The sequence below is a fragment of the Paramisgurnus dabryanus genome, chromosome 17 (assembly GCF_030506205.2).
Source record: "Paramisgurnus dabryanus chromosome 17, PD_genome_1.1, whole genome shotgun sequence".
NCBI classification, from domain to species: Eukaryota; Metazoa; Chordata; class Actinopteri; order Cypriniformes; family Cobitidae; genus Paramisgurnus; species Paramisgurnus dabryanus.
In genome coordinates this window covers 5,001,001-5,025,376 of record NC_133353.1, presented here as the reverse complement: position 1 = coordinate 5,025,376, position 24,376 = coordinate 5,001,001, and the positions used below count along the sequence as shown (strand labels likewise).

The following is a 24,376-nucleotide window of genomic DNA, read 5'->3' as shown; positions in this document are numbered from 1 at the left end:
GAGACTTTGAGGAATTATTGTGTTTCTGTCTGAAATAAAGACTAGGAAAGGCACGTGTAAGGCATAAGCTTCAAGTAAAATCTGATAATATACTTGGGTGATTCTCACGAAATCCAGATTTAGAAGGTGTCCAGCATCAGAATTTTTAAAAAGCCCTTGACGCCAATTTTTTTTGCACATATAAGATTAAGGTCTGAATTTAAAGTCTCATTCAAGTGGAATGAGTCAGCTGGTGATGAGGGTCAGAGATTTTATGGATCTGATATCATTGTGGCAATGGACGGTTAGACATAAGGGTCTTCTTTTAATTTTGGCAGCGATCCATGAAGCAGAATTAGGCTGTATAAATACTCATCCCTTGACTTATAATCGGCTCAGATTAGGCTCATGATTAGCTGTTATTGTTCTGCACAAGCCTGAGCATGTTAATATTTGCTGACAGGTCTAATGTTTTTTTTTGCCAGTTCTCGAATAAAACCGTCGCCCTGGTGGCCTCGGATATCCTGCACCTGCTCATAAACTACGTGGATGATCTGCAGAAGTTCCCACCCAACACTCCAAAGAAAATTGTGGAGGTAATTCAAATCCACATGGACACCCATTGGGAAACTGAATAGTTAAGTCTTGCATGTTTTCAATTGATAACCCTGCTGAAGTCATATTATTTTCCTGCACATTTTAGGTCCTTATTGCAACCATCACCTACCTTCTGCCGGCCACAGAGTCCTCCCCTCATGAGCTAGACAAGAGGGTACTGTATCTAGACACAAGGGCACCACAAAACTCAACATAATGATGTAAAAATAATTATTTAAATAATTTTAAGTTTATATATGTATCCTTTGTCTCCAGCTGGTTGTTTCTCTGCTGCTGTGCTTGCTGGACTGGGTGATGGCTCTACCTCCAAAAACTCTGCTGCAGCAGGTTGAAAAAGCCTCAGATAAGGAGAAAACCGACAAGTCTGTTTTGAGCTGCATCTATAAGGTAAGTGCTCACGTCTCCTGTCAGCTCCACTTGTCACACAGTATTTCTTACCCTGTTGTCCTCTCTCAGGTCCTCCATGGTTGTGTATATGGGGCTCAGAGCTTCAGTAACGCCAATTACTTCCCCATTCACCTGTCAGACTTGAGTAGCCCAGACTATGACCCTTTCCTACAACTGGAGAGCTTGAAGGAACCAGAGCCTCTCCACTCGCCCGACTCTGAACGCTCCTCCAAACTGCAACCCGTCACTGAAGGTGCTTTTCTCCATTACTTGTTCTGTCCTTTTAATAATGTGTATTGTATTGATGTATTATAAAGTACTGTGCAAAAGTCTTAGGCAACCATGCAACCATTAGATATGTTGTTTTTGCCATTGTATGGTGATCATCATTTATTTCTCAATCTCTTTATTAGAATACAACCAGAAAATACAGGAAATGTGTATGTAGTATTAAAAACAGTAATGTAATAATGCAGTGCTTTTTTTATGTCATGTGCCCTCATAAGCACTTGGGTGATTCTCACGAAATCCAGATTTAGAAGGTGTCCAGCATCAGAATTTTTCAAAAGCCCTTGTAGCCAATTTATTTTTTGCACATATAAGATTAAGGTCTGAACTTACTATAACCATTATTTTTAGAGGATTGAAAAAATATTTCCTATAGAATTATTTACATTTTTTTTAGATTATCATTATCAAAAATTATCATTACCGCAACATGAAATTACATTAAATATATGCATTTACAAACTCATGTTTTGGTAACGAGAACTACAACGTTGTCTAGGTAATATGACAAACATAATTTCAACTTTTATCTGGAGAGAAAAAATAAGAACTGCTTACCTGGTAGCCATCTTGAGTGTCACAATCAATTATGTCCCTTCCAACTATTTTTTTTTTTATTTTAGGTCATTGAGGGCTTAAAAAATTATTGAAAATTGTTGCGGAGGATGAGAAAATTGGTCTTGGACACATTTATATTCCTTTTTATTGTCTCTACATTTACCAATGATCCCCAAACACCACATGTTTCTTTACTGTAAATGTTTATAGTATAACATGCACTGAAGCTTTTTTTTTTAATTATAAATATTTCCATGTCAAAGAACCCAAATCCAGTCATGGACACGTTGCGGTAATGAAAAATTTCCCCTTAAATGTGAAAAAAACACTAAATTGGTTTGTATGATGCCATTTGAAATCATGTGCAAAATAGTACATAAAGAGATGTTTGTAACTGTACGCTTCTTATTTTGATACTCTTACTTTGCATTTACATTTTTTTATCAAAATGTTTCATGAGTCTCATAAGTCTAATTTCACAAGAATCACCCACTTACGAAATGTATTTACCCTCTTGGAGCGATCATTTCCTGATGACGTCAGCAAGACAGCTTGAGCGGGAGCATCCGTTAACTCCGGCCCTAATGCTACTTCCATTTCGGAATGAAACGCCTACTTTTCTATATCCAATCAAAGCACAGTGGAAAACATAAGCCAGGCACACTATTTTTCTAATGCGATATTCTGTTTCGATTTGACTTTAATACCTGCCATTGTAATACTATGAGTATTTATTGATGGCACGGTGTTTCTCATCGTTAGGTCACTTTAGATAGTGTCTTAAAAATGATTAGTTGTTAATGTAGTCCCTCTTTACCTCTATATCTTTAATTGTGTCCTAACCAGTCCCAAAATGATACATTTCAAGTAATTTTTAAGGTCAGTGAAAGCAGATTGCAGCACAAAATCATGTTCAATTTAAACATATTTTATGTTTTTATACAGTTACATTGAGCAACATTTTGGACAAAAAAAATGTCATTGTACATTGCCTTTTAACAAAAACCCATAATAGCATAACTTTATCACATAGCTGATCTTGGTTAAGACACCACTTTTGTTTTTCCCCATCGTTATTGCCTTCTGGAATTCAAACCAGAGATACACACTGATAGAAGAAATACGAGGAGTGGGAATGATTGAATGAACCAACTAAATGTCTTCATCACCGAACCTGTCTTCATCACCAAGCTCCCATGCTGGTTTCACCGTGTGTGTCCATGATAGGGGAGGGGTTTGAGTTTGACAGCAGGGGGCTGGTTACCCCTTCTGCTGGAGCTGTGTGTCTCTCCATCAGGAGAAAATAACTAATCATTACAAGCCTGAGCGAGATATGTGTCCACCAGTTTCCTACCTCCATTACTCTTGAAATGACTCCCTGCACTGGATTCGTACTGGATCAGGCTTAAATCATCAGGCTAAAATCCCACCCTCATAATCTCTCCACCCCCTGAGAGCCCAGGACTTTGAATTTTCTGTTTCATTAAGTGTTGCTGAATGTGATTGGTGTCATGTGTTGATGAAGGGGATCGAGTCTCCGGCACGTTGAGTGTGCTGGTATTGGGCTGCTCTCTGCATGGTTTCTTTACAAGTTCTGGCACTGGAAGAACATAATTTTCTCAGTTGGGAGTGACTGACTAGTACAGAGGCATCTGCACCTTTCCCTGTGTTTCCTGCAGCTTCAGTACACCGTAACATCCCTGACTGACAGTCTGCATCTTCCCTCATCCCAGTGCTAAAGTTTAACACCGCTAAATCTGAATATCACTACACTCACTAATCAAGTGTCTGAACAATTCCTTATTGAACCAATTACAATCTGAACCAATTTCTTTGCACATTTTAATCATTATTCCAGTCTCCTTTGTCTTAACCCCAATCCAGATTCTAGTTTTCTTGCATTTTTGGTTTAAATAGATATGTGGGATGCATATTTAAAGAAGCTAAGAGTAGCTAAAGCAGCGTTGTAGCTGAGTCAAGCCACACCCAAAGATTGAGTGTCAAAGGCTGACAATACGCATCCAGCTTTATCTGGACACTTGATCTTTGGTCTCGGACTTGGACTTGACTACAACACTTGCTGAAAGAATAATCAAATTAGGCAAAATTAGGCAGAACTTAAATTCTTCCAAAATCTATAGAGCTTTCTGTTGAAGTCTGCAGGTACAGATTCTTTGTTTCGCACTTTTCATATCCTGTCTTACATCTGTTTTTATCTGCTTGCAGTGAGAAACCGAATTCAGCAAGGTCTGATCTCAGTTGCAGCACGCACAGTCATATCTCACCTGGTAAACCACTTAGGTCACTATCCAATGAGTGGTGGGCCGGCCACTCTGACAAGCCAGGTCTGCGAGAACCAGGATAATCCATACAGCGAGAGCACAGACCTGACCCCCGAACTGTTTGACGCACCCAACTTGCAATTCTTTGTGCTTAATGGAACCACACTGCTGTCCTACCTTCAGATCCGGGCGGAGGGTGGCCTGCCCGGAGGCGGTATGTCGGCTGGCCTCACCACCACCAATGCCTGTGTACGTGTGATTGTGAGGGACATTTCTGGAAAACACTCCTGGGACTCAGCTGTACTGTATGGCCCACCACATTGCATCAGTCCTAGTCAACCTTTGCACCTTTATACATCCTCCAATGCAGCAGGAGGAGAACGTGGCTGTGATGAGGACAGTCTAGAAAGAGGCAGTCAAGAAGATCAAGAGAATGGAGCGTTTCACGAGAATGAGGAGAACCTGGAGGAGGATGAAGAGGAGGTGAAAGAGGACATGGAGGAGAAAGATCTTGAGGAACAGGACGAAGATGCAGGATTGGAACTCATGGCCCCGCAGGCGAAACGGCAGTGCCGTGAGGTTGTGCCAAGCTGGGACTCCCTGCAGGATGGTGAAGACGCCCTTGACGAGATGCTGCAGTACCTGGGATACTCCAGCCCAGAGTGCCTGCAGCGTACCAGCGCACCGCTCAATATCCCAGCCCCGCAACCCACATGCGTGTCCGAGAAGCAGGAGAACGATGTCATCAATGCCGTCCTGAAGCAATGTGCCGAAGAGCGGGACTTCACGCTGCATCGTGGCAATGATCTGAACATGAGAGCAGCGGTACAACAAGAGCCAAACCCACAGAGACCCCAGTCCGCCTTTTACTACTGCAAACTGCTCCTTAATATACTGGGCATGAACTCCTGGGAAAAGAGGTAAGATGCCATTAATGATTCTGAGAACCGACAAAAAAACAAAAACAAAGATTAAACACTGACAGATAACCAAGGGTCAACTGTAGGTTAAGATTGTGTAAAGGTAACCCTGCAAAAGTTTGGCAACGTGTGCAGAAATGAGTGTAAGCTGCATTAACGAATTGCACTACCTGTGGTCATTTATTGTTACATAAAGAACAGTCCTTCCAGAAAAACAGTTTTTATGTGATTGTTGCGGGCAAAGATCCTTGATCTTGTAGCACGTTTTCAAATGCGAAGGAATATGTGGGATATTTATGCAATTTTATGCTATGAAATTGTGGGAACTTGCAATAATTGCGGGAACTTGCAAAAACTGTGGGAACTTGTTAGTCGCTTTTGCAGCTTTTCAGTGATGTTCATGTAACATAATCACGTCACTTCATAATGTTTCAATGGTAACAGGGGACATGGCTGCGCTTGTGTGAAGTAAATGCAAAATTTTTCAACTTTATGCTAAGATATATGTGACTTTTTGCTATGAAAATGCAGGGACTATAAAATCAGGGCAAGCCCTGCATATTTTGTGCACGGAAATCTGCAATTTATGCTGCGAATGTGCGACACAAATATGCAACGTTGGCTGATTATGCGTTGAATCATGCGATCGCATTATCGCGTTTTTCTGGAGGGACTGATAAAGAATCAGTTCGGTCGACTTTCGTAGTTTTATTCAGTGAGCTGTTTCATTTGGAATCCAAATAAAGAAATGGTGATCAAACTGTCTTGCCATTGTTTTCCAATCTAGAGAATGACAGCATTTTTTATTTTTTTTAGCATAAATCTGAGTCTTGCTGTTGTTAAAGTCCGATAATGCATGCATGTAAACATCCTGTTGTGCAAAGCCGCTGTAATCTGCTTAAAACTGTCAACATCTTTTTGATGAGCTCATCCACCGAAAGACCCTAAATGCCCACCATAACCCCCCACCCGACAATCTCCCTCAATGCATTTCTATCTTCAATCCAAATCCATTTTGTGCTGTTACGGACAATAGTTAAACACTTCCAGATGACAAATAATTGGAAAATTGGGGTTATTATTCACAGTGAATGTAATGGCATTAATTTTAATGATGTACATATTCTGTGTTATGAGATTAATGAAAGAAAATTGTTTTTCGCCATTCCCTCATAGAGCCATCAGAAAAAAACCTTTTCTTTAACGCACCGGGAGCGCGTTTATGTGTATGTGCACGCATGCAGCTTTTATGGAGGGATTAATTCTTGAGGGGTCTGTTATCTGCCGAGCAGCCGTGGTACTTTTCATTCTTGCCTGATATGCGGGGCGAAAATAAAAGGCTGCTACCTTTCGAATGTGGCCGCCGGGTTATTATGAGTTGAAGAGCTGGGAGAAAATGCATAGGGGCTGTTTAATGAGGAATTGTCCTGCTGTCGCTCTCCAGGCATTCATGTATCATTTATCCATGGTCAGAGACTAAGGCATTGCAATCCGCCGGGCCATTGTGTGTGTGAGCGCGCGTCTAATGTCGGCCTTTTATGCCATTCGCGTGTTCGCCTCGTGAAATGGCTCACTTTCAATGGAGAAAATGAAGACCATTACATTGCAACAAGCTAATAAAGAGACCCCTGCTCAAAGAAAAGGGAACAAAACAAAAGTCCTTTTAGAGAGCATCGTGTGGCTTTTCCGCACGACTCGCACGGCCACTTGGAGGGATGGAGAGAGGGAGTAAATGAAGGTTTGCTGAATCTATAAAGGCGTCGGACAAGAAATATCGCAATATCTGATGATGAATCATTCGTTTTGTTTTATGTTTATTTGTCACTTTGCAAGTTGTGTTCCTCTATTGTCTATTTTTGTGTGTTTTTGCCTCAAGAGTCAGAATATCCTGGAGTATGTGAGAAAAACAAGGAGGTGGATAATTAAGTAAACAGGGTTTTAATGAAAGAAAGAGATCTGACACACAGGTCTTTCCATCCCTATATAACTGTTTTGTTGCTTGTTTGTTGGCTTGTTCTTCATCTTTTTTCCCATTTTCCTTTATCAATATTTCACTTTTCTTTCCCTTTATATTTTCTAAATATGTAAGCAACATAATAACATGTCAAGGCAGTACAGATTTCCTAATAGAAGGAAGTATTGGGTCCATTGGTATCCACAGTTATTGATTGCTTGTGTTAAGTAAATCAATCAGAAGTGATCAGTCAGCTCACACGTTTAAATATTTTGTCCACAGGAACAGTTTTCACCTGCTGAAGAAAAACGAAAAACTACTGAGAGAGCTGAAGAATCTGGATTCCAGACAGTGGTATGCTGCTTTTCCTTTCATCCTTCATTATTTTTCACATGATTTTGGTAATTTCCTACTTCCCACTTCAAAAGTCGTAATTACGTAGTCGTTGTTTCATAAAGAAAGCTGTGTTATCATAAAAAATTAGCATCTTGTCTGTTGTTAACTATGCATCATCCAATCTCCTCTATACTTTTACCATTCTTCTTAGATAGACGATTTTTAAGCTGACGATTTTTTTTTTTTTTTTTTTTGATCAAATACATGCATGTTTACGTATACAAATAACCATTTGACGCATTAGTGTGTTTTTTATGCAAAGTAAAAATAACAAAAACATTATCGATAAGTTTTCCTCTTACCATGTTCAAAGTTTAAAGGGGACATATCATGAAAATCTAACTTTTTCCATGCTTAAGTGCCATAATTGTGTCCCCAGTGCTTCAATCAACTTAGTAAATGTTAAAAATAGCAACCCAGTAACTTATTTTTGGTAAATCATTATCTGCAAGCATGTGAAAAAATATGTCATTAAAAATTGGCTCCCCTTGTGATGTCAGAATAGGATAATACCACCCCTGTATCTGCACTTTCCAACCACAGCACTGCCATTTAGTGCAGAGATCAGCTCGTTTGCATTTAAATGGACATCCAAAAATGGCACATTTTAACATGCTATAATAAATGATCTGTGGGGTATTTTGAGCTAGAACTTCACAAATGTACTCTAGGGACACCAAAGTTTATTTGACATCTTAAAAGTCTTGTGAAATGTCCCTTTTAAGGTCACCCCAACTCAGAAAGTCGGATTTTAAAATTATCTTAGGGTGCGTTGTGTTCACATCATACTTTGCTAGACCGAACCGTACCCGAGTACGATTGTCCCCCCTCTTCACTCCCTCACTCATCACTTTATGATACGTGTTTATAAGAATAACTGGAAGATATGAGTATATGTGATATGGCTTATAAGGTGTTTTTGAAATCATGCGTGCTGTGCAAATCCTTTGCCGTATGACAAGAGATTATAAAGCATATTAGGAGCAGTCTGCTCTCCAATCACTCTTATGCCGCTTGAATGGCATAAACCGATTGATCTGCGCAGCATGCATGATGTCAAATACGACTCTGTTATATGGGGTCGTTTAGGATGCAGTGACACGCGGCTGTATGTGTTTGTACTGCGCATATCATAAGGTTTTACAGTATCTGCTGAAGTTTCACATTTCGGCATGCATGCCCTGCCCTGAATCAAAGCGAACTGTACCCGAGACCACCTCTGCAAAGCGTACAAGGGTACGCTTAAGCGTACTGCACCCTGGTACAGGCCACGAAAAACTTCTGTTGGTTTTCACTTTGCGATTGGTTGAGACCGAATCACCTCATAGCTAATTTCTATAAAGTTGAGCTGCTTACAACTCTTCACGATGTTCACACCGTCCAAGACGCACCGCGCCACTGATCGGTGGAGCTCGTTGCTGGCTCTCATTGAAAATGAATGACTTCCGGCCACTTTGACGCTCTTGGCGGCGGCGGTATGAACGCTCAGTTAGAGTCTTCCGGTCTACGTCTTGAGAGGCCACTCATGTCTAATTTTCGACTAGGAAACTCGTATTTACAATAATTGGCTAAAAATTTGAGTAATGCATCTTTTCCCTATTTTCATCTGTGTGGCTACCTAATACATCTCATCTTTGACTCATAAATGTACCTCTGTTTTGGTTGTCCAGTCGTGAAACGCACAAGATTGCAGTATTTTATGTGGCAGAAGGCCAAGAAGACAAGCACTCCATTTTGTCCAACACAGCTGGAAGTCAGGCGTACGAGGACTTTGTGTCAGGCCTGGGTTGGGAGGTACATGATCATTGTTCAAATTAACCCATAAGTCATTAATACTGTGTCCCCGGCCTTATTTAAGTAACCCAAAATGCTTAAATATGGAGTAGCTGTAAATTTTTGTGAATAATGAGAATGAGATTTGACAACACAACCCAATCAAACTTTTTTCTCGTATTTTAAGGTGAACCTCACTAGTCACTGTGGATTCATGGGTGGCCTTCAGCGTAACAAAAGTACAGGTTTGACCATGCCCTACTTTGCCACTTCTACAGTAGAGGCGATGTTTCACGTCTCCACGCGCATGCCCCCAGATTCAGACGACTCGCTTACTAAAAAGGTGAGAGGATTTTTGCAAAAGACATAATTTCTTTTAAATGGTTACTTTTTAGTTTTGCATTACGTGACCATCTTCCATTGTTTCTCTGACCTTAAAAAGCATGCTGTCCTTTATGTACAATGTACAAGATATCTACAGCAGGGAAAATAAGTTTTTGACACATAAGCATTTTTATCAGTAAGGGGATTTCTAAGTGGGCTATTGACACAAAATTTCCACCAGATGTAGCCATCAAGCCAAATATTGAATTCATACAAAGAAATCAGAACATTTAAGTATACAAGTTGAGTCATAATAAAGTTAAAATGACACAGGGAATAAGTATTGAACACACTTTATTTAATACTTTGTAGAAAAGCCTTTGTTGGTGATTACAGCTTCTTGAGAGACCAGTCGTCTGCATTGCTCAGGAGTGATACTGGCCCATTCTTCCACAAAAATGGTCTTTAAATCTAGAAGGTTGTGAATGCCCTCAGTTAGGATTGCTAACTTCTTTATACCGGGTATTTCAATTTAAGTTACCAAATACTGTACTGCTGCACTTCTATTTATGCAGCTTAGTTTTGATAATTTTTGAGTAGACTGAGTAAAGGAGTTTTGCATTGTGAATGTTAGTGAAGGTCTTATTTCAAAATTTTTCAATATCCAAAAGCAGTTGATCCACTAAAGAGTTAAACTTTCCTTCTGGCCGATCACCTCTGAAAGACCTTTAAGCTTGTAGACAGTGTTGTTCTCCTCATAGCTCTCTTTTGTCTCGAGCTCTCCTGTAGCGCTCCTCTTGTGCTTTAGGTGAAGTGATGTACAGAACCTCACTGACCCGACCATTCACACCTCATCATTAAATCTAACCCAGGCTAATCTATGGGGTGGGACACTTATACCTGCCGAGAGCTGCACTTTTGTGTTGCTGGGTTCCCCGTGGAGAGTAAAGGTCCTCTTTTGCTATCAGAGCAGAGAAAAAGAGATAGTAATGACTCCTAACAGCCGTACTTTATTCTGCCTCTCCCACTGGCTTTGATCTCCATCTCTCTTTTATTTAAAAAGGATGTCACAGCCTTTCTATACTTTTTTATTTTTTTGTCTCGTCCCTACAGTCATAGTGACCTCACCGGGAAGCATTGGCTCTGTTGCAAAATCTAGTGAGCTGTCTATGTAGGTTGCATTTTGGGACATCATAGGCACACAAAGGGTTGGGGAAAAAGCTAAGTAGCATAATGCTCCTTTCAAATTATCGTCTTTTGACAAATTGTAAGGCAGCACTGCATGTATCCTTAATGGAAATGGCAATAATGCATTGCAATGAACAACCAAGTGAACCAAGCATTTAACTTTAATTTAATGTAATTTATTTAACGTTTAAAAAGTAAAACTACTATTTGCTATGCTAGTATCATGCATTAAACAGCATGTTAACGTCAACCTTCAACATCAGTTGAAAGTCAAGTCTCCCACAGCACTAGGTTTTTAAACACAGACATTTTTCTTGGTTTTTCTCTTTGTACAAATGTCTGTCTGCATGGGTATTTTTTTCCGTTCACATGGGCAGCACAAATCTAATAATGTGCAGCATTAGCCGTAATGAGCTTGGCTGGGAGGCTGCGATATGGGGCTGTTTGTGGAGCGAGCGACCCATGCTGAATGACCAATCGCTTGTCATTAGAGCTGTCCCCTTACATCCTCACTCATACGTCTTCTGGGGCAGAGAGGGGGCGATAAGGTGCTAATGCGCCCTAAAGACATATTAATGAACGCTGATAGAAATGTGATATTGCGGTGAGTGACACTAGGGAGGGGGGAATACAGTGGACCCTGAGAGGGGCATTTTATGGGGCGTTTATTGGGGTGAGAGAGGGGGGCCCTAATTAGATTACCACCTTTAGTATGAAATGGTCTCGCCTACAGCGTGACTTCGTTTTTATGAGACAGAGCAGAGGTTTGTGGGATATTGTAGAGTTAGATTGTGATTGTCTTTATTTTTATTATATTCAGGGATGTTAGAAGAGGAGGAATGTTTTTAAAGAAATTTCCTATTTTAACACAATAACTCTTTCGCCACCAGCGTTTTTTTTTTTTAAGTTGCAAGCCCCAGCATTTTTCATAATTTTTTACAAAAGTTTAATGCCTTCCAGAAAATGTTCTTCTTTAAATATATAAACATACAATAGATCAAATGAAAGAACAGACCCTCTGCTTTCAAAAAAAAATCTGTTTCATCCTACCTTCATTAGTTCTCTTTTATCCCCTCTCAAATATGGGTAGGTTTCTTCAAAAACACCACGTTTTGAGATAATTCCATTTTTCAATTTTTTTGATCCTCAAAACTTAGACGGACTTGCAGCTGGGTGCTCTAGGGCGACACTTCCCGGTTTTATAAGTTGCGGAAATACTCGTCATTGGCAGGGAAGCGTTTTCTCTTAATTGACGAGATATCTCGTCAATGGCAGCGAAAGAGTTAAATAGGGACAGATATTCACAACCAAAAGCTGCCCATTCACAAGTCCAAAGTCATAAAATTATGAGCACATTGATGTATTGCTGCCCATATTTATGTATCTCCGTATTCTTAGTGCTGCGTTCACACCAGCCGTGGTAGAGGCGTCAAGCGAGAGTGATTTTAATGTTAAGTCAATGTGAAGACGCGTTGATTTATATATATATATAAAATTATTACACACAGTCCACACACATAAATTATGCAAAAAACTTTTTTGTATGCGATAAATCACGATTAATCTTTTGACAGCCATTTATTATTTTCAAATTATTTAAAGGACCAGAGTCGATTATTCACCACGGTTATCACAGACATTGCTCTGGTGGTTATTTTAAGACATTTGACAGGTTAGGTGTGCGTTTATTGAAAAATAATGGATACCCCTGGAGCATTTTTCAACCAATCAGAATAAAGCATTTAACAAGAATTAATAAATGCTGAAAAACTAATTTGTTTATTGTTTGTTCGTGTTAGTTCATGCATTTAATATTATTAACCTTATTGTAAACAAATACATTAAACTTTATTGTAAACTATTACCAATATTTCTTCTACATTTATCTTCATGTTAATTTAAACATCAACATATTTAAATGGATCTGTTCACCTTTGTAATTACATAATAAACTAACTAAGTTGTATTTGTAATAACCAAGATTAGTAAATGCAGTAAAAAAAATGTAAGCTAATTTAGCTTATGCATGAACTATTATTAATGAATTAAACCTTACTGTAAATATGTGAATATTGCGTGTTTAAAACCTGATGGCCTCTGAACCTTTTTCATAACCATCATAACACATTTCTCTTCTGCATATGTGTAGAAAAGATCCTCTGTTGTTTTCTTTGTGGTGACCGGTAAAACATCTGATGCTTTATTAAGTGCGATCTAACGCAGATCTATCGCTCCTCCTCAGGAGGACAGAATTTCTGCCGACGCGTGTGGCATTTCTAAGATATTGCTTGATTTAAACAAAGATTGCTGAGATGAAAGAAAATCTCTCAGTACAGACCACCTTAACGTCCAATAAAACTCTTAATCGCTTTGTCACACAGACGCACACCCTCGAACGAAATGGCAGCCCTGGTTTGTGGCCGGCAGCTGAGAGCTGGATGTAATTCATGGCTGTAATTTGAGCGTAAGGCGCGAGGTGAAGTGACGTGCGAGGCTGGTTTGGTCCAGCGGAGGGGTCTTGGATCGCCGTTCCTATCCCACAGGGGAGCTCGGAGGACATCCACACCACACGTGCCTATATTTCGCCCCAAATTAAATTGGGTTCGTCTCTGCGCTGCATCGCCTATCATAACTCCTCGGAGGCAAATTAGATTTGCAAGGGCTGCTGGAGAGGCTATCCAGAGCACGATCTTCCGATAGCCGCTCTAAACCATGTTAACTAGACACTAAAGCGTGTCAGCACGGCCAGTGGTGCTACACCACATACACAGGTTGGTTGCTTCATGGCCATGATCCGATTGGCTGACTGTGTTACTTTTGTAAGGCCATGCAGGTGGTTTTCAAACGTAAAGTGTCATCAAAGCTAATTTAAAAAACTTTTGCGGTAGCTGCAATCAGAATTTTTAGATAAGAGAAACAAACAAATGTTGTCTGTTAGATGAAAGGAGACTGTGATTGGCCGCGTAAAGGTCACAACTTTCGCTCTGGAGAGTTGACGGGTCGCTGTGTCCGTGAAGGCGGCAGTGATTGAGCGAGTCCCAGGAAGATGGAGTGATCTGGGGAAGATAGATGATAGGTGGAGAGCGGGCCCGCTCAAGACTGTCACACAGTACAAGGTTAACATTGCTGTAGTAGATACCTAGATTCCAGCTCAGACTAATTTAATTCGGATCAGTTAAAGTTTTTGTTACAGGGAACGTGAACAGAAAATATGACTTGTACTGAATTTCAATGATGCTGACATGAGCCTTGTGTTCTTTCATCTTGTCACCCAAATTGTAAATGTAAAATCACATCTGTGTGGTCATTTACTCCCTTTCATCGCAATGTTTATATATGTGGAGCTCAAAAATGCATAATTTATATGTACCGTGTACTCCTTACATGTGTCTCATATTTTTCCTGTTTCTCTGTATAGTTACGACACCTGGGCAACGATGAAGTGCACATTGTGTGGTCAGAGCACTCACGGGACTACAGGAGGGGCATCATTCCTACTGAGTTTGGAGATGTGCTGATCATCATCTACCCCATGAAGAACCACATGTACAGCATCCAAATTATCAAGAAGCCCGAGGTGAGAATGACTTGAAACACAGCAGTGAATTGTAATGCTGCGTTCACACCAGCCGCGGCAGAGGCGTCAAGCGCGAGTGATTTCAATGTTAAGTCAATGTAAAGATGCATTGACGTGCGTCTAGAGTTTTCGCGGCACAAATGAGGCGTTTACCGCGGCATGGTAGATTCGATTTTGTCTCGGCGCGAATTGAGTGTTGCCGCTGGAAACGCGCAAGATGAAAAATCTGAACTTTTCCGGAAAAAAGCGCTGTGTAAACCAATAAAGAGCTTGCTCTAGTAGTGACGTGATTACAGGAAGCGAGTGGAGTCACAGAAGCCCCATGAATTTCCCCGTGAATGTCTCGATGACTAGAATTTCACATGCGGCTTTCACGCGCGAATGAAGCGAGTACACTCAAAATGTTAAAGCGTCCAACAACGCGCCTCAAACGCATCTGGTGTGAACCCACAGTTACTCATGTTTGTAAATCCATAGTGCAGGGTTTCCCGCAGCATATTTCAGTTAAGGTGGCCCGCCTAAGCTTGGAAACCATACCGCCTTAACTAGGTGGTCCAAAAACAAAAAAATCAATGCACAAAAGGCCGTCAAGTGCCTCTCGGAGAATAGCTAATCCATGCATCACACCGCGAGCGGGGACGCGCACCACATGGCCGAAATGAGATAAAGACGTGGTCCGTCATGTCTGGAGGATAGCCATTTGATAAAGCGCGTGTACGTTCTTTAAGTCTCTTGCTTAAAGAAAAAATCGGAAACATCCTATTTGCTTGTAAAGGAATCGGCAATGAAAAATCATGATCGGTGCATCACTATCCAAAATGTTTTTTAGATAAGAAAAATTGTGGCGGGGATATTATGATTAATAAAATAAAGAATAGTTGGAATTATAGAAGCATATATAAACTATGCTATATAAACATTGATGTAAACAGCGTGGTGAAAAAGCAGGAAGGCGTAGAGCCAGACACAGGTCCAAATCCAGGGTTTTTCCTGGTTCAAAATTTGTTGAGCCTATGCAGGAGAAAAACTAAAGTCAAGTGACGAATAAATTTTCAATGGTACGTAGATCCAAACATAGCTCAAACAAAAGAAAAAAAGACCCGAAAAACAACATGACATTGATGAAGTGTTAAACCTGAAAATTGTTTGCACACCTCGCACAACTTTATTTGTGGCCTCTGGAATACATTTATCCAAAGGGGCTGTTTACACTTGGTTTTAAGATGTGTTTTCGTCGATCGGATCACAAGTGGACGAGAGAGACACATTACGTTTACACCTGGTATTTAAATCCGTCTCTTTTGTCCACTTTCGACCGCATCTGTCCTGAATACTGTGAGGGGGTGGTCTGTGAGACGATGGGCGAGTCTCTCTGCTGTCATTCAAACGCGAGCGGGAGTAATTATGAGTTTATATGGACGCAAACTTATAATATGTCGGAGCCCGCTGCTTGTTTAGCAAGTATACATGCTGCACAGTGTTTTGTACGTTTATTTGTTGGAGCTTTCTCTGAATTTTCAGCGCAATTGATGAAATAGGATCGTGCAACTTTCACGCTTTCAAAACGAAACTACGGAGAACACCCGCAGAAGTTTTATCAATGAAAGGTTAAAAATAGCGCTGTTCACCGTATGTTCACGCCAGAAGTCAAAAATGACGTAAAATTAGTCTTTAATACCTCATATTAGATAAATGGGCGGAGAGAAGGCAGTCGCGTGTGGCTGTTCGAACACATTCAACCACATTGCGTTCCGCAGCTCCAAAGCGATCCGATCAAAAGTGGTTTCGACTACCTCTGAATGTGGTTGAAAGTGGTCGAAAGTGGACGCGTTCAAAACGTTTTGAACACCGTTTACACCTGGCATTAACGTTGTCCACTTGTGATCCGATCGACGAAAACGCATGTTAATGCCAAGTGTAAACAGCCTCATAGCGACTGAATCTGTCTTGTCTAAGTATGTGTGTGGATTCGAACCCATGACCTTTGTGCTGTTAAAGCAATGCCCTACCGACAGCCACAGGAACTTTGTTTCAGCATTAATCAACCAAATATAAATTTGACTCTCTTCAGCATGGACTACCTGGCAAATATTACATCATGTAATTAATAATCTTGCACCCCAATACCTTTAGGATCATTCCTGCACCCCGGAGGATGTAAGATGAAGCAGAGCTGTTTGTTTGTTTGTTACATCCAGTTATTTATCTGTAAATCAGCTCAATACTCTGTACAGGAGACATAGGAAAAGTATCTGTCTTTGGGCACTAGCATCCTTTGTTTCCTGCTCAGTTATGTCAGGACTAATTGAATGAATGAGATTCTCAGAATCGAATTCCGCTATGAAGCTGCATCCGAGACGAGACGAGACGAGAGGAGAGGCTTCAGTCTTTCATGCAGTCTGAGGAAATCTAGAATGATGAAAAGATAAAGAAAGAAGAGGCCTGGCTTTCATGAAAGTCCATTTAGGGGCCATTTTAGTGCATGGGAGCTTTTCACTGGATCTTTTCAGGCTTTTACAGACAGGCCAAAATATGTATTTCGAAAAATCCATAATACTGTTTATGTATAAAAAAACTTCAGATTCTAGGGATTTTGAAATATATTTTTAATTACATTATTGTTATTTTAATTGCTTGTCATGCACATTTTCTATTTTGGTCATGTCAATCTCATCATGTCTATCTTTATATCCACAGGTGCCATTTTTTGGTCCCCTGTTTGATGGAGCTATAGTGGATGAAAAGATCTTACCCACAGTCGTACGAGCCACGGCCATCAACGCCAGCAGAGCTTTAAAATCCTTGATTCCTCTCTACCAAAATTTGTATCCTTTTACTCAGACGTGTTTGTGGGCTTCTTTATTAGGGCCCGAGCACCGAGGAGCAGGCCAGAATGGCCTGCACCGTAGGTGCGAAGCCCTATTGTTTTTGCTCGGATTATTATTTTTATTATTTTTTTTTTTTTTTTTTTTATTTTTTTTAACACTTTTGGACTTTTTGGGAGCCTTAACATACTCGAAAACTCTTGAAATTTGGCACAGACGTCAGAGTCGCTCGTCATCGCAGAAATCCAAAGGCTGGAACACGGGCGTGGCACGGGGGCTCTATAGCGCCCCCTGTAATGCAAGAAAAAACATTGATGCACAGATCGGGCAAAAATGTACGCACATGTATGAGAGTTGGTACGCATATAGATCTCATCGACCCGAACAACTTTCGCCCTCTAACATTTAAGCTCCGCCCAACAGGAAGTCCGCTATTTTGGATTGTTTAAAAAATGCATTTGTTGAACTTTTAAATACTCCTCCTAGTGGATTCATGGGATTGACACCAAACGTGGTGATCATGATGTCGAGACATTGTACTTGTTAAATTGCGAAGGGATTTTTGATATCTCGAACGGTTCTGCCATGGCGAGGCGACGAATTTATGGCGAATTCAGAGAAACAGGAAGTGTCTAATATCTAAGGCAAAAAATATCTTATTGTGATGCCATGCGGAGGGTTTGTTCGTCTGAAGATTCCGATCGCATCGTTGTGCCTATTGTGACTCCCGATATAGCGCCACCACCAGGCGCCAGGAAGTGTGTCAGTCACAAAGCTGGATTTTTTTTGACAGTTCCATGCTATGTTCTTTTAAATACTCCTTCTAGAAAAATCATGCAATTGACACCAAAAGTGGTCAACATGATGCCGAGAGATTGTAGATGATAAATTGCGAAGGGATTTTTGATATCTCAAACGCTGTTTCCATGGCAACGCGTCAAACTTTACTTTCATTTTATAGGCATATTTAAGCCTTTCAGTTGACGCTGATGTTCCTTTAAATACTCCTTCTAGGATATTCATGCGATTAACACCAAAAGTGGTCAACATGATGGCGAGACATTGTAGATGATAAATTGCGAAGGGATTTTTGATATCTCAAACGCTGTTCCCATGGCAACGCTTCAAACTTTACTTTCATTTTAAAGGCATTTTTAAGCCTTTCAGTTGACGCCGATGTTCCTTTAAATACTCCTTCTAGGATATTCATGCGATTGACACCAGAAGTGGTCAACATGATGGCGAGACATTGTAGATGATAAATTGCGAAGGGATTTTTGATATCTCGAACGCTGTTCCCATGGCAACGTGTAAAACTTTACTTTCATTTTAAAGGCATTTTTAAGCCTTTCAGTTGACGCCGATGTTCCTTTAAATACTCCTTCTAGGATATTCATGTGATTGACTCCAGAAGTGGTCAACATAATGCTGAGACATTGTAGATGATAAATTGCGAAGAGATTTTTGATATCTCAAACGCTGTTCCCATGGCAACGCGTCACACTTTACTTTCATTTTAAAGGCATATTTAAGCGTTTCAGTTGACGCCGATGTTCTTTTAAATACTCCTTCTAGACTATTCATGCGATTGACACCAAAAGTGGTCAACATGATGCCGAGACATTGTAGATGATAAATTGCAAAGGGATTTTTGATATCTTGAACGCTGTTCCCATGGCAACGTGTCAAACTTTACTTTAATTTTAAAGGCATATTTAAGCCTTTCAGTTGACGCCGATGTTCTTTTAAATACTCCTTCTAGGATATTCATGCGATTGACTCCAGAAGTGGTCAACATGATGCTGAGGCATAGTAGATGATAAATTGTGAAGGAATTTTTGACATCTTGAACGCTGTTCCCATGGCAACGCGTCAAACTTTACTTTAATTTTAGGCATGTTTAAGGCTCTGGACGTGCTTAGATTAACCTTAAAGTTGGCACACACATCAGAGTTGTTGGCTGTTAAGTGTGCACAAACAGGTCAGACATAGGCGTGTCTCTTAAGTGGCTCACTAGTGCCCCCGTTTGTCTAAAATGTGGAGTTTCTTTTACCTACAGTCCCCAAATTGCTCAGTAACAACATTAAATAGCCCACTGATATTTACCCACTTGAGGCCCTTGCCCACCGTGCATCGTTTTCTCGGACGCACCGTGTAGCGGTAAAAAAACGTGCGAGGGCCCGCCATTGCTGCTTGTTTTATTATTATTATTATTATTTTTTTTTTTTAACACTTTTGGACATTTTGGGGGCCTTAACATACTCGAAAACTCTTGAAAATTGGCACAGACGTGAGAGTCGTCCGTCATCGCAGAAATCCAAAGGCTGGAACTCTGGCGTGGCACAGGGGCTCTGTAGCGCCCCCTGTAATGCAAAAACAAACATTGGGGCACAGATCGGGCAAAAATTTACACACATGTACGAGAGTTGGTACGCATATAGATCTCATCGACCCAAACAACTTTCGCCCTCTAACATTTAAGCTCCGCCCAACAGGAAGTCGGCTATTTTGAATTGTTTAAAAAATGCATGCATTGAACTTTTAAATACTCCTCCTAGAGGATGCATGCGATTGACACCAAACGTGGTAAACATGATGCTGAGACATTGTACTTGCTAAATTGCGAAGGGATTTTTGATATCTCGAACGGTTCTGCCATGGCGACGCGTCAAACTTTACTTTCATTTTTAAGGCATATTTAAGCCTTTCAGTTGACGCCGATGTTCTTTTAAATACTCCTTCTAGAATATTCATGCGATTGACTCCAGAAGTGGTCAGCATGATGCTGAGGCATTGTAGATGATAAATTGCGAAGGGATTTTTGATATGTTGAACGCTGTTCCCATGGCAACGCGTCAAACTTTACTTTCATTTTAAAGGCATATTTAGGCTTTTCAGTTGACGCCGATGTTCTTTTAAATACTCCTTCTAGGATTTTCATGCGATTGACACAAGAAGTGGTCAACATGATGCCGAGACATTGTAGATGATAAATTGCGAAGGGATTTTTGATATCTCGAACGCTGTTCCCATGGCAACCTGTCAAACTTTACTTTCATTTTAAAGGCATATTTAAGCCTTACAGTTCCATGCGATGTTCTTTTAAATACTCCTTCTAGGATTTTCATGCGATTGACACCAAAAGTGGTCAACATGATGCCGAGACATTGTAGATGATAAATTGCGAAGGGATTTTTGATATCTCGAACGATTCTGCCATGGCGACGCGTCAAACTTTACTTTCATTTTTAAGGCATATTTAAGCCTTTCAGTTGACGCCGATGTTCTTTTAAATACTCCTTCTAGAATATTCATGCGATTGACTCCAGAAGTGGTCAGCATGATGCTGAGGCATTGTAGATGATAAATTGCGAAGGGATTTTTGATATGTTGAACGCTGTTCCCATGGCAACGCGTCAAACTTTACTTTCATTTTAAAGGCATATTTAGGCCTTTCAGTTGACGCCGATGTTCTTTTAAATACTCCTTCTAGGATTTTCATGCGATTGACACAAGAAGTGGTCAACATGATGCCGAGACATTGTAGATGATAAATTGCGAAGGGATTTTTGATATCTCGAACGCTGTTCCCATGGCAACCTGTCAAACTTTACTTTCATTTTAAAGGCATATTTAAGCCTTACAGTTCCATGCGATGTTCTTTTAAATACTCCTTCTAGGATTTTCATGCGATTGACACCAAAAGTGGTCAACATGATGCCGAGACATTGTAGATGATAAATTGCGAAGGGATTTTTGATATCTCAAACGCTGTTCCCATGGCAACGCGTCAGATTTTACTTTCATTTTAGAGGTTTATTTAAGCCTTTAAGTTGACGCCGATGTTCTTTTAAATACTCCTTCTATAATATTCATGAGATTGACACCAGAAGTGGTCAACATGATGCCGAGACATTGTAGATGATAAATTGCGAAGGGATTTTTGATATCTCAAACGCTGTTCCCATGGCAACGCGTCAGATTTTACTTTCATTTTAAAGGCATATTTAAGCCTTTCAGTTGACGCCGATGTTCTTTTAAATACTCCTTCTAGAATATTCATGAGATTGACACCAAAAGTGGTCAACATGATGCCGAGACATTGTAGATGATAAATTGCGAAGGGATTTTTGATATCTCGAAAGCTGTTCCCATGGCAACGCCCCAAACTTTACATTTATTTCAGGCATATTTAGGGCTCTTGGCCTGCTTAGATTAACCTAAAAGTCGGCACACACATCAGAGTTGTCAGCTGTTAAGTGTGCACAAACAGGTCACACATAGGCGTGTCTCTTAAGTGGCTCACTAGCGCCCCCGTTTGTCTAAAATGTGGGGTTTCTTCTACCTACAGTCCCCAAATGGCTCAGTAACAACATTAAATAGCCCACTGATATTTACCCACTTGATGCCCTTGCCCACCGTGCATCGATTTCTTGGACGCACCGTGTAGCGGTAAAAAAAACGTGCGAGGGCCCGCCATTGCTGCTTGCAGCTATATTTAATTTTTAAGTTGGTAGAAGTGAGTATCATTTGCAAATCAGTTTGTTTTGTTTTTGCTCCCTTTCTCTTTGCAGCACAGAGCTGGCTCGTGTATGTACTGATTGACTGGCTAGCGGTCAGGTTGGGCTCCGGCTCAAAGCGGGAGAAGGTAGAGCCGCTCGATAATTATTGATGTCTTATTTTTCAGCTGTGCACATGTAGAGCGCTCTGCCCACCCAGCCGGGCAGGTGATGGAATCAGACTGATCATCCTTCAGTGCCTGCTGCACAACCATTTGCGTCTAAAATGGTCCTCTGACAATTTGCCGCTGTTTTTCTCTCTCACACCTCTGTCGTGGTACTCTTATTGTTCGGGTTTGTCCAGCCTCTTCAGTCAATGTTGTGATGCAGGGCAGCATATGTTGTTGCCGCGTGCAATTAAATAATATTTTATAGTTAATTTAACAGTACATTAATGGTATTGGTTTCCCTTTATTTAATAATTAAGTGTTAGGCAAGTTTTACTGTTCCTTCTCCCCTGTTTAGTTTTTGCCACATGGTTTCCACATGGAAATATTTGCTAATTATTTTTCCAAGTGATCAGTTCATGGTTTTTGCCTTATGTTTAGTAGTCAGGTAAAAAATATGAACTTGCTTGGATCCATACAACACAATCTCATGGCAATTTGGTGGCTTATTCTTATGAAATCATACAGTCTCATTCATCTGTTTTTGTACGATCTGCTTTCACCCCAGTAATGTTAGTTAGGGGTGGAGCTTTACCATTGCTTAATTCTTATTTTTTTTACCAATCGTACGATTCACATTGCACAAATTCATATGCATTAGCAACATCACACAATAGTTAAAGGGATAGTTCACCCCAAAATGAAAATAATATCATTAATGACTCACCCTCATGTCGTTCCAAACTCGTAAGACCTCCGTTCATCTTTGGAAACTCAGTTTAAGATGTTTTATATTTAGTCCGAGAGCTTTCTGACCCTCCATTGAAAATCTATGTATGGTATACAGTCCATGTCCAGAAAGGTAATAAAAACATCATCAAAGTAGTCCATGTGACATCAGTGGGTCAGTTAGAATGTGTTGAAGCATCGAAAGTACAATTTGTTTCGAAAAGAAAAAACATTTTGACTTTTCTTCCGGTTCTGTTGTGAAGCGCAAGCACGAGACTGAAGTCACATGACTGCAGTGATGCGGATGACGTACGACGCGGCTGACGTGTTATCTGGGGCGCCCCAGCTGTTTTTTGTTTTTGCCTGAGCTTTGTTTGCAGTCTGATGGAGACGCACGGTGTAAGTTTGAAAAAAAATAATGTCGCAAACATGTCTGAGGAAAACACGTCAGCTGCGTCACTGTAGTCATGTGACTTCAGTCTTGTGCACGCGGTTCACAACAGACGCGGAAGAGAAGACAATGCTGAAATAAAGTCGTAATTTTGGTTCTTTTTGGACCAAAATGTATTTTTGATGCTTCAACACATTCTAACTGACCCACTCATGTCACATGGACTACTTTGATGATGTTTTAATAACCTTTCTGGACATGGACAGCATATTGTACATACATTTTCAATCGAGGGTCAGAAAGCTCTTGGACTAAATCTAAAACATCTTAAACTGTGTTCCGAAGATGAACGGAGGTCGACATGAGGGTAAGTCATTAACATTATTTTCATTTTTGTGTAAACTATCCCTTTAAGAAATCCCATAAGATCAGACCGCATCCATATATGAAAACCAGAATAAAACAGACTTAAAGGTAATCAACTAGCCTGAATGCCTAGTATTGGTCAGTTTTTTATGCATAAGTGATATAAATTTCATCATCTGAATACGTGAGCACTGTACTTAGTACGCGTAGGTCGCGCATGCATGTACATTTTGTCGCATTGCACATGTGTCGGACGTCTGTGTACACGTACAGGTCAAATAAACAATATTTACTATGCATTCCATCGTGCAGACACACATACACTTAAAAAACAAATTATACTCCTCTTAAAGCAAACACTGGGAGACCTTAGCAACATACAGGCCATTTGTAGGGTTCCTAATGTTCAGTTTCTGAACATGTACAAGTGCAAGTCCAACCGCAGTGGCTCATTGGCACTATAAATTTGTATAACCGCTCCAGCTGCGGACTTTAACCTTTCTTTAAAAGTGCTCTGTTCTCATCTGAGAGATGCTACTTCCAGAAAACAAAGCGATGGCAGAAAGGAGGGGGAAAATGAGTGAGAGAAAAGGGGGGGGGAAGCGATTCTCATCTGCCATGTCTTCCAAGCCGGAGAGATTGTTTGGCTCAGCTTGAGTCTCTCGCTCGCAGCAATCTCGCCCATCTGTGTGCCTGCGCGGAGCTCGATAGTGGACTGAGCTATTGATTGGCGTGAGCCGCACAGGTCGATGCTCCTGACAGCCTGAATTACAGTAATCTGTCATTATCGACGGATGTCTCTCCAAACCTTTTCTCTCTCTCTCTGTTTTTCTTTCAATCCGATCCCTTTTATTTTGAAACCATTCCTCCGTCTGTTCTTTCGCCAAGAGCTTGCGCGCTCGTTTTTCTTTCAGTCCTGTGCGAATAATTGATGACTTTGGGGGTTGGATGGCAGGCTAGCCGTGATTAGAAGATCTGTGTGTCAGACGAGCTGGTCTGCTCGCGGAGAACCCAGGGATGTGAGGATAGAAGTTACTCTATCTCCTGCTTACCTGTTGATGGGCCGCCACATGTAGCCATTGCAGGGAAAAAGAAAGTGATGTAACCATATTGTTCCTTTAAAGAGCCCCTTTCATGGATTTCCACTTTTTAACT

The 24,376-nt window shown here is 40.6% G+C and overlaps 1 protein-coding gene across 10 annotated transcripts in view; it reads left to right on the top strand.

Moving 5' to 3' along the window:
• The window catches only part of ralgapa1 (Ral GTPase activating protein catalytic subunit alpha 1), a 78,698-nt gene that overhangs the window by 37,323 nt on the left and 16,999 nt on the right, over positions 1-24,376 (top strand). For all 10 annotated transcript variants that reach the window (XR_010527392.2, XR_012335302.1, XR_010527389.2 and 7 more), the window contains 10 exons: positions 465-575; positions 683-751; positions 853-984; positions 1,054-1,237; positions 4,057-5,032; positions 7,269-7,340; positions 9,053-9,176; positions 9,343-9,498; positions 14,086-14,244; positions 16,942-17,069. Coding sequence is in view for 7 of the 10 variants with exons in the window: in XM_065253364.2 (XP_065109436.1) it covers positions 465-575; positions 683-751; positions 853-984; positions 1,054-1,237; positions 4,057-5,032; positions 7,269-7,340; positions 9,053-9,176; positions 9,343-9,498; positions 14,086-14,244; positions 16,942-17,069 (2,111 nt within the window). In the remaining 3 variants the exon portion in view is untranslated. The remainder of the gene's footprint in view (positions 1-464; positions 576-682; positions 752-852; positions 985-1,053; positions 1,238-4,056; positions 5,033-7,268; positions 7,341-9,052; positions 9,177-9,342; positions 9,499-14,085; positions 14,245-16,941; positions 17,070-24,376) is intronic.